At 46.8% G+C, this 14,777-nt stretch overlaps 2 protein-coding genes and 1 non-coding gene across 4 annotated transcripts in view; 1 reads left to right on the plus strand and 2 right to left on the minus strand.

The window, feature by feature from the left end:
* Positions 1 to 14,777, minus strand: part of ACSF2 (acyl-CoA synthetase family member 2) — a 40,717-nt gene that overhangs the window by 6,946 nt on the left and 18,994 nt on the right. The window lies entirely within an intron of this gene.
* CHAD (chondroadherin) lies at positions 5,526 to 14,735 on the plus strand. 2 transcript variants are annotated; one of them, XM_062591874.1, is made up of 4 exons: positions 5,526 to 6,400; positions 10,922 to 11,085; positions 11,302 to 11,447; positions 13,740 to 14,735. In XM_062591874.1, the coding sequence occupies exons 1-3, from the start codon at positions 5,621 to 5,623 to the stop codon at positions 11,441 to 11,443; spliced, it is 1,086 nt and encodes a 361-aa protein (XP_062447858.1). In that variant the 5' UTR covers positions 5,526 to 5,620; the 3' UTR covers positions 11,444 to 11,447; positions 13,740 to 14,735. The 2 variants fall into 2 exon arrangements, with proteins under 2 accessions (XP_062447858.1, XP_062447859.1); XM_062591875.1 differs by having other exon boundaries at positions 13,743 to 14,735.
* TRNAI-GAU (transfer RNA isoleucine (anticodon GAU)) lies at positions 7,920 to 7,990 on the minus strand. The gene has a single exon. It is a non-coding gene; the product is annotated as a tRNA-Ile (tRNA).

Raw genomic sequence — 14,777 nt, forward strand, 5'->3', positions numbered from 1 at the left:
AATGATCTTTTCTCATTCACCACAAAGATCACCCCGAGTTCTCCTGTCCTCTGGGGATGCGTGTCTTGTTGCTTTGGAGCTGTTCCGCTAGCCCAAATTGTATTGGAATATTCCTGAACCCTCAGGTCAACTTTACCGCTGCAAAAACAACTTCTGATCACACCAGCCCTATGTCACACTGCGATTTCATTTCCTTCTACAGCAACAGTACCATCTTTGTGTCAAAACATCAGGACACAAACAAGCAGGTCTTGTAGGACAAACCTCCAGGGCGGCCACCCTGCTGGCATTTCTCCCCATGCGGAGAGCTGTCAGACAGTCCCCGTTTGGATGGGGCTTAAAATGTTCCCAAAAATATCAGGTGGCCAAAGCACCGTCTTTGTGTTGTAGCATGCAATGGCTTTGCCTCGGGAGGAGGCTGCTGCAAAAATGGCAACCCAGCCTGCCGAGTCCGGAAGACTGCTGCTGCTGAAAACTGGCCTCCTGTTACTGTACAGCCAGGACAAACTGCTCCTCGTGGTCTGGAACTAAAGCTGCCTCTCTTCTTTCCAGGTTGAGTAGCCATCTTGAGGCTTGCAAGTATTTGCTCAGCCCTGCCAGCATTTCAGAAATGCTGCCCGCTGGCAACCAGCAAAGGCATGTTCTGTTACTTGCTATTTTAGCAGCATCTTGATAAATGGCTTTCGCTATGCAATAAACTCAATTCTCCCCGGTACTGGGGTGGCAATAGGTTTAGCAGAAGGAGAATAAAAAGCAAAAAGAGAGAGGGAATTTGCAGAGACAGGGTGCTTTGGAAAGGTGGAAAAATACTGCTTTAAGGCATCTGAATGCTGCAAGCTACTGAAGAAGGAAACTGGGCAAAAACCTAGACACAAAGGTAATATTCTCACAGACTTGGAGAGCTCAGCCCCCACTGCAGACATGTCTGAAAGTCCAGTATCTTGATGTTTTCGTGCTGTATAATACACTACCATCTTTAATGTTTTCATACCACGTTCCCATAGCTTGTGCAGCTAGTAAAACCACCTCTTCATCAGATCCTACCCAGCAATGAGATGGGATGGGTAGGTCTCACTTTGGCTAAGGACAAGTAGGGAAGCTGTCACCTAGTGGAGCTGATTTTCCATTTTGGGAAGAGGGAGAACTCATGGCTGGACACATCTGGGAAAGTCAGAAGTCTTCCAGGGACTGGAAAGGGGGTGAGAGCAGAGTGGGCAGACATCAACAGGGAGCCAAAGTGGCACCACTGGTCCCAGGCCATACTACACTGGAAGGGAACAGTCAAAAGGAAAGGAGGTGCACCCACCACCACCTTGCCACGCGCTGCAAACAGCCTGTGCCCTCGCTGCTCAGTGCAAGCCACCCTTCAAGCATGTGAAAATCAAACAGCAGGCTGGGTCTTAACTCAGAGCCCCAAACACCACGGCTGGGATACCTGCAGGTTGCTGAAGGCCAGGAATTTCTCAGACACTGTCTGGAAAAGGGGGAACCCTAGAGTCCCTCTGGGGCTCCCTGTTGCTCACTAGGTCCCCGCCCAAACACTGTCTGGAGGGTGCTCTTCACCACAACCACCCCTTCTGGGACACCCAGAGCCACATGGCCTTACTTGCACTTCTTCCCACCTTGCTCCCTCCCCACTGCCCAGTGCCAGGGAGAGGCAGGACCTTGGCTCCACAAGGGCTTGTCCCGAGCACGGTGTAAATGCAGGATGCCATGTGCACCCTGGGCACCTCTGAAGCTGGTCTGAGCCCTCTCCTCCAGCCAAGAAAAAGGCCTGGTCCCCAAGGCCAGCTACACTAGTGTCACCCCACCGGCTTCAGTGAGGTCATTGCCAGCATGCACTGACCTACCGACCATATCTTGGTCCCCTCCAAAATTACAAAAATAGGTGTGAGTGGGCAACGGAATATTTCAAACATGGAATATTTCATGTGTGGCTGTCTTCATGCAACAGTGTTGCTAATACTAACAAAAATAAAGATGAAACATGGAAAATACCATCTCCAGTGTTGTATCAAAATAGCTCTGACCTGCAGCACCAAAGCAACACCCCAAATCTATATTTATACTGTTTTTTTAAAAACAGTGTATTTATATGCTTAGCCCACAAGGGCCTCCAAGAAGGAGAGGAGGGGAGCCAAGCATTTGCAAATTACTAGGCACTGTGAATGTTTGCAGAACCGTTAATCAATTAAGAAAGAGATGGTCGCAGGATAATCCTGCCTCTTCTGAGATGTCCTAGCAGCTCTGCTCCCAGGGGGTGTGCGAGGCAGCAGGCTGGACGGGGCTCAGCTCGCTGCGGCATCCTGCCCCGGCAGAGGGAACACCGACACTGCTCCCATTGTCACCACCAGACCGTAAGCCACCCACGAGACGCGAAGAGGGACCCGGCACGCTGGGAGCTTTTGAGGATCGCTGTGCGTTTGCTGGCCAGTCTTACTCAGTCCCAGTCAAGGTCTGCGAAACCCAGGGAGGGAATGCCAGCCCCTGCCAGCAAGCTGCTCAAAACACAAACAGCTGGGAGCCCAGGGGCCTCTCCCAGAGCCAGGCGAGGTGCCAGTTGTGGAAGGTGCCAACTGGCTCCTGCCACAGGAATGTGCTCACCGAGGCATAGAAATCAAAAACATTAGGAGAAAGAACTTCCTTTTATTAAACATTTGTGCCTGGAGAAATGGAGCTGAAAAGCAGACACCTTTCCCCCAGTAGCACTGCCCTCCTGCCACCCCACAACAGGACCAAAAATAACACAGCGTCCACTTAACCTGTGCTGCACCAAAGAGGCTGGCAGGGAGCCCTCCGGGGTAGAAACGCACCTTCCCACCTTGCACTAGCAGAGTGGTGTGTCAACCAAGTCACACAGCTTCATCTGAAGAGTACAGGCCTCACCTGAGCTCAGAGCCGGGTACTCCAGCCACACCATCTCCACACAGGGGGACGGTCCCTGTCCCACCAAACCTGCAGTCTCAGCCAGTGACCATAGGAAGGATGGAGGAAAGGGAAACATCTCCTTAGAGAATGAAAGGGGAGAGGATGGTTTCAAGTTTGTACAGTTTAACCATAAAGGGGTCTTGTTCCAGAAACACACATGGGTTGGATCCACTCATGGACAGAGTCTGCAAGGCCCTCACTACCTTTTTGCTCCACTCTGATTCACACCAGAAGAAATCTCTGCAGAAATAGTGAGCTGTTAGCCAATACTTTTTACATGGGGATGGGAAAAGCAAGTGTCAAGAGTATCAAGCACCAAGTGCACTTGGTGAGGGAGCACAGACACGATACCTAGTTTCAGTGTCCAACAAAAACAGGCTGACTTTTAAATCTTATCAATCTGTTCCTCCTGCACAAATATGGCTCACAGGTAACTTTCAGGAATTGCTCAACAAATGATTTTGAGCAAGACTAAGGCAGTCAAACCTGCTCAAGAAAAATCAACTAGTGGAAGGAAAAAGATGATTTGGAGGGATGTTTTTTTTTTTTATTTTCCAGTCATTCACACAGCTGCTGGTCTGAGTCTTACTAACAATCCACACTTAAAGGGCACTCTGAGTCCTGATCAGCCTGGAATGGCAAAGAAAGAAAATGGAAGTTTGGGAGCCACCACACCTGACCATCGGGGTGGCTGCTGAATCTATTAGTCAGGTATGAGCAAAAATACCCGGCGGCATAATTTTGATCAAAAAGTTTTAAAGACTACAGTAACGATAGCATTAAGTCCTGCAGCAGGTCCCTACAGGAGGAGCCTGTAAGTCCTACAGTAACAGTGCATCTCAGGAGACAAGGCACGGAGACAAGGGGAATTACTTCATGCTGAAGTGGTCTGCGAAGCCCCAGCTGTTCGCTAGCAGGGCGTTGCATGTCAGGACTGACAAATATTGGAGGACTGACATGGCCTGGTTTGCACCAAGGTCCCACATTACATCATCATTCAGCCAATCCCATCTGCCCCACACGCTCATCAGAACCTAAATTCACACCCCAGAAGCCCTCTCTCCCCAGATTAGTCATGCAATAAGGAGACCATTCAAAGTGACATCTGCGGAGGAGCAGGGGCTGCCAGGCGGTTTGCATAACACGGTCTGGAGCATGCTCAGTGGTGCTGGCTAATTCCTCCTCGCAACAATGGAAAAACCCAGGAATCTCTGTGAATAAGCCAGTCTGTGTCCTAAGTCAGCCCTTGGATTTCCTCCCTTTCTCGAGACTGTCTCGCCTCTGCAAAAGCTCCACTGGGGCTTTGTAGCCAGCCTCAGGAGCAGAAAATTCAACAAGCTCACAGTTATGTGCTCGGCTCTCAGCTGTTTGCTGCAGCCAGGAACTGGCTGGAAACCAGTTCAAAATGTTCCATTTCCAAACTCCACCTCACAACTCCTCCTGGACTGCTCCCTTCGCACTCACAAAAGTGGCACCCAGTCTATTAACCGCTTTGCTTTATCCATTGCTATGGGAAAGTAAGGTTCACCCCCTCGGTTAACTCACCTCTGCATAATGACTCTGGCAACTGCTACTCTGAGGCAACAGCACAGGCCCCATTCCCCTCTCTGACAGCAATTTCATTGCTTTGCCACCAACACCCGTGCTTTTCCCTGTCCCCAGCCTCGTCCCAGGAGCCGCAGGCATTACCAGCCACCACATCTGAGCCAGGCGTGAAGCAGTGCACCACTGTCCTCCAGGATGCTCTTCCTCCAGGCATGCATGCGCCAGCCTATGCCCCATCGCACCCTTGCAGGCTCTGCCATTGCCCATGGCCACCACCCAAGGCAGTGGCCACTGCTCCATAGCGCCATGTGCTGAGAAGACCTCTTTCACAAGGACAGGCCTTGCATACTGTCTCTCCAGCCTAGGACCCAGTCTACTGTTCATGGGAAAGGCACAGTAAAAATTAAGAATATCTTTACACTCCATTTCTTGGCTAACTCCTAGGTACAATCTAGATCTAGAAAACTTCAACCATAATTTTGCATTGCAAGAACAGCTACAGTGCTGGCAGCCAGTGGCATGACCTCATATTGCTCCCATCCTCCCCAATCCCTGCTCAGGCAAACTCCTTCGAAACCAGCAGGAGACAGAGCCCCTAGAAACTGTTCCTCTGATAACAGGAAGAGATGCTTCTCCTAAACCTAGGTTAACATACAGCCCAGGAGTCTGTCAAAAGCTTCAGCACAAGGTAGGTGGGAAATGCAGCAGTAGTCCCTGCTATGCCATCCCAACCATTCAAGAGGAACAGGCTCTTCCATCCCCACTGATAAACCAGGGCACACTCTGCTCGGCAGGCATTGAAGAGATTCATCAAAGAGCAAGTTTGCATTTCTTCTTCCTGACCATTTGCCTCCCTGCTGCAGAAAGGAAAAGTACCCTTGCACAGCCACTTCTGCAGCAGGGCCAGGCAGGACTGAGGACGCTCCACCGCCTGGTGCCAAGGGGTTAAGCTCACAGTAAGTTCCCAAAGTCAGTTGCTTCCAACTGGCTGCTGCCTGCGGTTTGTGGGAAGGGATTTTGTTTTTTAATAACATTATAAATAGGGCTGTGTTCAGCATGCTGCAAACCCAGTCACTCTCTCTCTCCCAACCATCTCCCTCCTCCTCTCACTTTTTCTCTTCCTGCCATACTAATTCCAGATCTGACCATGAATCGGTCAGGTTTCTTCCTCAGTATCCTCAGCCTACTGGCATGCCTTGCCTCTATCCTACAGGCATGTCCCCCAAGCTGCCACTGTCACGGTGGAGACCTGCAGCATGTCATCTGCGACAATGCTGGGCTGCGGAAGATCCCCAAGGTGCCTGAGCAAACACGGCTTCTCAATCTGCAGAAGAACAACTTCCCCGTCCTGCCAACCAATGGCTTCCGTGAGATGAAAAAGCTGGTGTCCCTTCACCTCCAGAGCTCACGCATCAAGGAGATCTCAACTGGAGCCTTCCGGGGTCTCAAGAGTCTGGTCTACCTCTATCTCACTGACAACCAGATCAGTGTCATAAAGCCAGGAGCCTTTGATGACCTGTCTGAGCTCACCTACCTGTACCTGGACCAGAACAAGATCCCAGACTTGTCCAAAGGGCTCCTCTCCCCTCTGGTCAACCTTTTTATCCTGCACTTAGGCAGCAATAAAATTCGGGAGCTGAAACCAGGAGTCTTCAATGGTGCTAAAGACCTGCGCTGGCTCTTCCTTTCTGACAACTCCCTCACCAACCTCCTTCCTGGGGCACTAGAAGATGTAGAAAACCTCGCTGTCCTCCACCTGGACAAGAACCAGCTGAGCAGCTATCCTGTGAACGCAATGAGTAAGCTGAGAGTGCTGGAGGAACTGAAGCTTTCTCATAACCCAATTGAGGTCATCCCTGACAATGCCTTCCAGTCCTTTGGGCGTTACCTCCAGACACTCAGCCTGGACAACATGAAACTGCAAAAGGTGAGTCCATCCTCTTTGTTTCAGATAAAGAACACAGGGCTTGATTCTCTTCTCCTTTACAGAGCCCCCAGTTCACTGTCCCTCCTCTAGAGGAGAGGAGGGGAATCCAGGCCTGCTAGCTGGCCTCACTAGTCAGCTGGCAACCTCTGAAAGGACACAAGTGAGGGATGAGAGAGAGAGAGAGAGTTACTCCACCCTTCAGTTGGGTTGTATTATGCAAAATCAAATTATCTGGGGCTGATCAAATTCCTTGGAAAGCACCATGTTCCCTCCCAAGATGGAGGTTACATCAGTCACTGGAAAAGGTATTTGGGATGCTGCACGACAATCAGCTACCTTCCAGCATCCCACGCACACGGCATGGGATGAGAGACAAGGACCTGCCTTGTACATAAGGTGCTGAAGGGCATTGCCACCTTGCAGAGCTGAACTGTTCTTCCTCCTTAATTCAGCCCTGGTACCTGTTGCTAGTTAGGAGGGACAGACTCCTCTGGAGGGACTATGAATAGTAGCAATTTCTTACTCGTGCCTTTTAGACAGGTAGGCATATAAACCTTCACCTCCTCCAAGCCTTCCAACTTTACACATTATAAAGAAAGGTTTGTTTATTGATGCTCTCTCAAGAGGAACTCTTGCAGCATCTTACAAAGGGGTCCTGTTCGTACCAAAGAGGAGGAGTGACATTCAGGTATCCTGGCAAAACAACCTCCTTCTTTTTCCATGAGAAAACATGATCTGCAGGCAAGAGCTTCACACTCAGAGTCCCACTTGAAGTAGGACCCCCGAAATGCCAGGCAGCAGTGCAAGCACAGAGACAAGTGCAGTACAAGAAGGGCAGTATCTTATGGCAGCCTCATATCTTACATGTACCCTACAGGGCTGGAAGAGGAGGGTGCTTTTGCAGGCGAAGTATCATAGAATCATAGAATGGTAAGGTTGGAAGGGACCTCTGGAGATCATCTAGTCCAACCCTCAGCATAGCCCATACGGGGATTGAACCCACGACCTTGGCGTTAGCAGCACCACGCTCTAGAAGTTCTCCCTGGGATGATTCTTTGCTAGGAAGTGCAAAGACAAAGCACATCCAGGTAAGGCAGGATAGCACTTCACAGCAAAGCAAAACCAACCATGGGCAGGAAGATGTGATGAAAAGGGAATTTTTTAGCAACAAAGAGCAACTCAAAAGGTCTCACAGGGGTAAGCAGATGACCTGTAAAGAAAAGGACAGATGTGTTGAAAGATGCCAGTAACAGAGCATGGCATTTTCAAGAGGAATATAGCATCCCAAAATGCCAGGCTCAGAAGCTAGAATTAGAGCTTGCCAAAGTGGATAACAATACTATCTAAAACAGTCTGGTACCACCCAGTAAATATTTGAGCCCTTGTCCATTCTCAGCAATAGCCTCTTCAGGATTGGAATATCCAAACTCACATTTATAAACTATCATAGAATCAGTAAGGTGAGAAGGGACCTCTGGAGATCATCTAGTCCAAGCCCCCTGCTCAGCAGGGAAACAACTGGCCCATATGGGGATTGAACCCATAACCCTGGCATTATCAGCACCATGCTCTAACCAACTGAGCTAAACCTAACCCCTAACTATGTACTGACCTCCTTAGGGAAGACCTATATACAGTGGACACTTAGACATGCTATCACATAATTTTTGTGAGATTCAGCTTTTAGGCACTTACATCACATACAACTCAAAAGTTTACAGTTTAAATGTGGTACAAGATGTGAAAGCATCAGGGTCCCATGTACTGCATTGAAGAAATTTGACTAACCTGTGATGCTGGGATGCTCCAGAGAAGTGTCCTTAATTCCATTAAAGAAGCACCTGAAAAAACTGGTATCTATGAATCCAGTTTTAGGTAGGAATGATCCAGTCAACTAGGAGACTACCTACATTCATATAACAGAGTCTGAGGTACTGCCTTAGTATCTGTCAATCGTTATTCTGTACATCTTCAAGATTTCTAGCTAGAAGTACATGATCCTTTTTGATGGTGTATTCAGCTTCTGCCCAGTCAAACAAAATACCTTTCTTCTTTTCTAATCTTTTAATCCAAAAGAAGTTCCAGGATCATCAGAGTTTGAGGAACTTAACATTACAAGGCAAGAAGTTAGGTGTTTCTCTGTATGAGGCAGTGAAAGGATCCTAATACCCCAACAAAACTGTGGAGTTTTACATAGAGATTTATAAAGGTTGGTCAAAAAGTCAGGTTTAACAATTCTAGCCAGAAAAAAAGGCTGCCTTCTCTACAGTGACTACCTATAGGTGGGGCTTTTAAAGGCTCTTCTGCAGCTAGGAACCCCCTTTCCTCCCCTATAGCTGTGTAAGACACCAGTTTACTGGATCAGCTCCAACAGAGGTGGCCTTGACAGCTTTAGGGCTTCCATATGTTTTTTTCCCCAGAGAAAAAAGCTCCCATGCCAGTGCAGTTTTCTCTTCAAATCTTCAGAAGGCCTTGTATCCAAATGACTTATGAGTGAACTTTGCACTGCTAGAAGACACCTAGTCATAGAAGCCATATGACCTAGGAAATCGCAACTGAATATTCTAAATACTTCTAATATCTTGACTGCAGCTATTTTTCCTTCATAAAAATACAGTCTTTAGCTATTCCCTGTATGGCTGCAAGATTTTAGAGCTGATCAAGTGCAGAACTACTCCACATGAAGCTATCCCAGTTTAAATCACACTCATGGAAAACAAGAAGAGTTCTTAGGCCATTCTGCAACTCCAGAACTATAAAATTTCCCTCATGCACAGTCTTCCCTGTCAGCATCAGACACTTTTACTAGTCGCCTATAGGAATTCATCTTATAGAGCAAGACCCACCGTGTAAATCAACAGGATTGGAAGTTGTAGGTACCCCCCTTACTACACATCCACTGCAAAAGAAATTCAGGCTTTGCCAGAGAAAGCAAAGAACAATAGTAATCCTCCATTTAAATAGTGATTTTAAATTGGGAAATTCTTCAAATTCTTTATAAATACATACTCTGGGAAGAAGCACTGCAGCTGTTACCAGCAGATACCAGCTCTTCTCATGAGACTGGAGAGGTAGGAGAAGCTTAGACAGCATGCCACTATCCAAACTAGAACGTGGCAAGGGTGTTCAGGTTAATATCCTTGTTGTAAGAAATGGCAGGGGCTTCCTAGGCAATGTAAATAGTCAAGGACAAGACTCTTACTTTATTTAACAGGCAGCTCCACTATCAGCACAGTAAAACCTACTAAGATCAGCTTAGACTTGGAATACAGAGGACAGCACTGCTGATTTTCCAACAGTAACTGTACAGTACTCTAGCAGTCTCTTAGAAAAGCTATAATCCTATCCAACATTGCTTAATTTAGAAGATCACAAAAGTTCACAGCTTAAAATAGTACATTTCCCCTGTCAAGCTTTTTAGCTTAAAGAGAGCCTGAACACACCCTGATGGTCATGTCTGAAGCATGACTGAATGTGTGAGCTTTTGGCCAAAACGAAAATGCAGGTTCTTATGCGGAGCGTTTTCTGGTAGACCTAGTGAATCTCCTGTCTACACTATTGAGAAAGCTTTCCCCTGCTTTGAGAAGAGGAATGGTTTAGCATGGCCAGGAGAAGCTTATGTTTTGTCAACAACTCTCTCTCTAATTCATTCAAGGAAGTTTGAGTTGACGCTTTCAAAAGGAAACTTTCCAACCTAAGCAACTCTTGACTGAGCAAAGCTAGATATGAGGCCTAAGAATGAGAGGAGAGGGCTGCTAAGTGGGGCTTACAGCCAATTTTCTTTATTGGTGCATAAAGCTTCTGTTCTGAGTGCATTAAGCAGGAGAGGCTCTCCCTTAAAGCCTACCCATTAATTATTATAATTATTTCCATTAATTGTGGAAATAAAAACAAACAAACAAAGAAACTAACAAAAAAACCCACAGATCTTGCAGCATACAACCCAAAAGTCACAGGGAAAGAAAGAGAGAGAAAGTAGAGATTGAGGTGCTGGAAACCTGCCTCACTATTTCTACCTTGCTCTGACGCCAAGTATAACTTTCCGCTCAGAGCCCACTGGGCATTGCCAAAGTCTACAGGCCCTTCAGACGCCACAAACACTCCCTCCTTCAACAGGTCCAGGAGAGAGAAAGCAGCAGGCACTGGTAGAAGATCCAGTCCTGGAAAGGATTATACCTATAAAATATCTTCATTTAGAAAGGAAAAGTATGCTTCACAAACACAGAGAGTTGCCAGACTTCACTTTATTTACGGATGTTGCTGCAAAGAACAATCCTGCATGGTTTTAGTATGTAGCTCTCCTGAGATAAGAGACTTTGCCACCCAAACATCCACCAGTCTGATATCTCTATCACTACTTCAGAGCTTCCAGGAGCCAGGACTTCCCCTTCCCTTTCATTCTCTCTTGTTCTCTCCACTGTCACTAAAAGCCTTGAGAAGAGGAACTGGAGTTTTTAACATGGGAAAACATCTCCCCTTCCCTAATTCAGTGTTGCTCAACCATAAACTATTGTGCTTTAGTTTGCAGATAACGCATTTGCTGGTGTGACTACACTGAAAACCGCTCACCTTGAGAACAACCGGCTTAGCCAGCTGCCCCGCAACTTCCCCTTCGACAAAATGGAGACTCTGACGCTCTCCAAAAATGCCTGGCACTGCAACTGCCAGCTAGCACATCTGCGCAAGTAAGAGCTCTCTCACACCTATCCCTCCTACTTGCTTGGGGTCTCCCTTGGTGGCTTCTCAAGGGAGGCCCCCTTGAGCTGTGCAGGCGAGAGGAGACCTTGGAAACTATACGCACACTCAGCAATTCCCGCTCCAGTCTGCTTTCTGCGCTTGCGGCGTGAGTGCTGTCTTTGGTAGTCTGTAAACTCTTGGCCTTCTTTCTTCCTGCGCCCCAGGTGGCTGAAAGGCAACCGCACCCGTGCTGAGGAGACCTGCTCCACACCAGCGCAGTACCGGGGGCAGTCGATCAGAGACACCCCTGCACTCCGCACCTGCAAGCTCCCCACCAAGAGGTCCAAGAAGGGAAGCCGCCATTAAACATGTAAGATGGTTCTCAGAACTGCTTCCTAGCAATAACTTTTAGTCATTTTTCACACACACACACACACACACCTACAGCAAACTCTGTTGTCACCTAAGTTAGCAGGACTTTTCTCTCAGACTTCAGTGTCACGAGGGTTTGGCTCAAAACAGTTCACCCAGTTACCTGCTGAGGGCTTCACTCAGAACTGCTCCATCTCCTTGACAATGGTGGATAACTCCACGGGCTCACAGGCAGAGCATCTGGGATGCAGTCAACCCCATAAAACACACACGGAGTGAAAGACAGGCCTTGGGCAGCAAGTAAGGGTGCAGCTTGTAATTAGATGTCAAAACAAGGGTGGATTTGGCCCACTCCTATCCTGAGCTGGGATCACACACACTTAATTTTTTAACAGTTTGGAGACGTTCAGTTTTTTGCCCCTCATTTAAATCTGGTGCAGGCCATAACGACCAAAAGACAACTGCCGTGTCACAGTGCAGCAGACCGTCTGCAGAAACTGATGGCCACAGCTCTGTTTCCAGGAAAGGAGGCATCAGTCTAAGTCCTAGACAGGAAGAACTTAGGCTGCAGGGCTTAGGACGCTCTTGTGCCCTCCTAAAGGTCCTGCTTGGTCTGCCCTGAAATCCATGGCAGGACACAGCAGAGAAATCTGGCCACAGGCTGTACCTTCCCTATGAAAACAGATGTCTTCCATAAGGAGATGTTCTCAGTCCAGCACCTACATGTTAAAAACTACGAATTCCCATCCAAGACACTCAGGTATTTAAAAACAAGGGCTGGAGCCTTGAAATGAGTGTCCCAGAAGTGGGAGGTTTGAAACAGTAAACACTGTTTGAATAAGGTGTTCTGGGCCAGAAAGCAATTCAGGAGAAAGGACTGATTTTCCTCTGAGCATGAGCTTGCTGACATCTATCAGTCCAAACACCAGCTGTGCAAGAATTTCACACAAACATCTTCAACAACTGAAAGCTACTAGGAGTATTAAATCCAGAACACAGAATAGCAAGAAGCCCACAACTGCCATAACTCTACTCCAAGCATTTTGCTTTTTCCCATCCCACGACTAGATCTGAAGCTTGCGTGTTTTCCAGAGTTTGGGATCAGCCTCTAAGCTTGTATGCTCTTGGGAAAGGGACCTTTGCTTATTGGTAAGGTAAAGTAATGACCCTGCATTGCACTGTATGGACAAGAATTGTCACTATGCCATTTCCTAATAGAAAGGACTAGACAGAAGCCTGAAGTCCATTTATGGCCATTTGCTCTCCAGTTCATAAAGGATATGCATAACAGGATGGAGAAAGTAAATTTATGTCCAAAACGTCAACTATGATGCCAGCTGCTCTACGCCTTTCTAAAGTGGTTATTTCTCTTGTAGTGCCAGAGGTTTTATGGATTAGAAATGGAAATACCACTCGTTCCATACAGGGCGGGTAAAGTTCTGCACTAAGGATGGAAAAACTTCAGTTTTTTGAACCACAATACTTAAATATATTTTATTTACAGCCCTGGCCCTTTCAAACTTTCTTCCCTCCCTGCCAAACTCAATCCCAGTTCACTCCTCCATTACGAGAGTAAAAAATAAAATAAAATAAAATATCACTTGGCTTTCCTATAGCACTTTCAATACAACACTCTCAAATAAGTTTACAAATTTTAATGAAACAGTAAACTATTCATTTTACAGAAGGCAAAGCTCAGTACCTTCAAGTATGAGTATGAAAATGCAGGCATGGAAACCCACTGCAGTGCAGTGACACGATCCTAAGGAATATGAAGTACCTCTGGCCTCTCTGAGTTCTCTCAGGCAGCTCAGAGCCAGGCAGCCTTTTCCAGGTGTCAGTTATTGGGATAAATATTTCAGGGACGATGAGTGACTTTGCTTACTGTACAGGGACAAGCTTTTAGATGATGGGCTGTTTGGCAGTTTCTAAAATCTACCTGCTCTGGAGTTTTAGAACCTGGGCACTAAAACAATTCACTGCTCTGGAAAATGTAGTTCTTGGGTTTCTTCCTTTAGGTAACTGTGAACACTTTGGATAAGACACTCAAGAGTCATGCTGCAAGATGGCAGAGGAGGTCAGAGACAGAACTTACCCATCTCTTAAAATGTGAACTTTTAATCCTTGACTCCCTAACTCTTCACTTTCAATTCTGGGCTTCATTCATTCACCTAGAGTTTAAAAAAGAACCCAGTGTCTACTATCTCCTTGAAAAAAAAAAAAAAAAAAAAAAAAAAAAAACCAAAAACCCTTAAACATATTAAACATGAGATTCTCTCTTTTTTCCTAGCAGGCCCTGGTATGGCCTGTCCTGGTGACCGGTCACTTCAACCATCAGAAAACTACTGACTTCTTCTGAGTCCTTCCTTAAGCTTCTCCTACCTGTCAGGATACGTTTCTGATATATCCAGACACCTCCAGCCTCCTCCAAATTCCCGCTTCTCTGCTGATTGCAGGATGGAATCCACCTTTTCAATCTTTTTCGACATCTATATATTTTAAAAGAGGCATTTTCAAAAACTAAATTATGCATGACCTAGCTAACCTAGACAATGCCGGTAAAACACAGTCATCTCTCGAGAGGCAACCTAACTTACGTCCTGATCAATCAGTTGGTCTCTGTCTCTCCCCTTCCAACGGAGTGGAAGTAAGTAGGAAGGTAGGAGCATTCCCCTACAGCTCAACCGCAGCTGCTCGATCAGGAAAACCAGTCTCAACCCACTCAAAGAGACTCCTCTGCCTACCCACGGAGGGGATCCCTGCAGGTCAGGGCTGAGGATGATAGGTGAAGCAAAGTCCAAGACACAGTGGCCCAGAGAGAACTGCCCTTTTGTTCCAAAAGGGAGCAATCTCTCTAGATGAGCCAGAAATTTTTAAGTGAAATAGTACTGGGGAACCCTGAAACTGAAGCAATTGGAAGATTGGATTCCCTTCCCACTCTATAGGGGTCTACCAACATGCACAGATGTCCAAGAGGAGAAGGTATGCACCATGTGGCCTTGCCTGGGCACCCCTCCTCCTCTGTCTGCCCATACTCCAGAGGATCTAGCAGGACACACCAGGATGACTGTGGTTTATTGTCATGGCTATTACAATACCACAGTTGCAACTTAACTGCGTTTTTTATCCTAAAGAGTTATATAAATATATATATATATTTATTCCTCTGTAACTGAGTGTAAATGACCTTTAAGAGGATGAAAACTCCTCTGTCTTCTATATAGAAATCAAATTGTATATTTTCTTATGTACATCTTCTGTATAAAGCTCTTGCTGCAAAGATGAATTCAACAAGTCTCCATGAGTCTGTCTAATGGCTGGTGGATCA

The sequence above is a fragment of the Rhea pennata genome, chromosome 19 (genome assembly GCF_028389875.1).
Source record: "Rhea pennata isolate bPtePen1 chromosome 19, bPtePen1.pri, whole genome shotgun sequence".
NCBI lineage: Eukaryota > Metazoa > Chordata > Aves > Rheiformes > Rheidae > Rhea > Rhea pennata.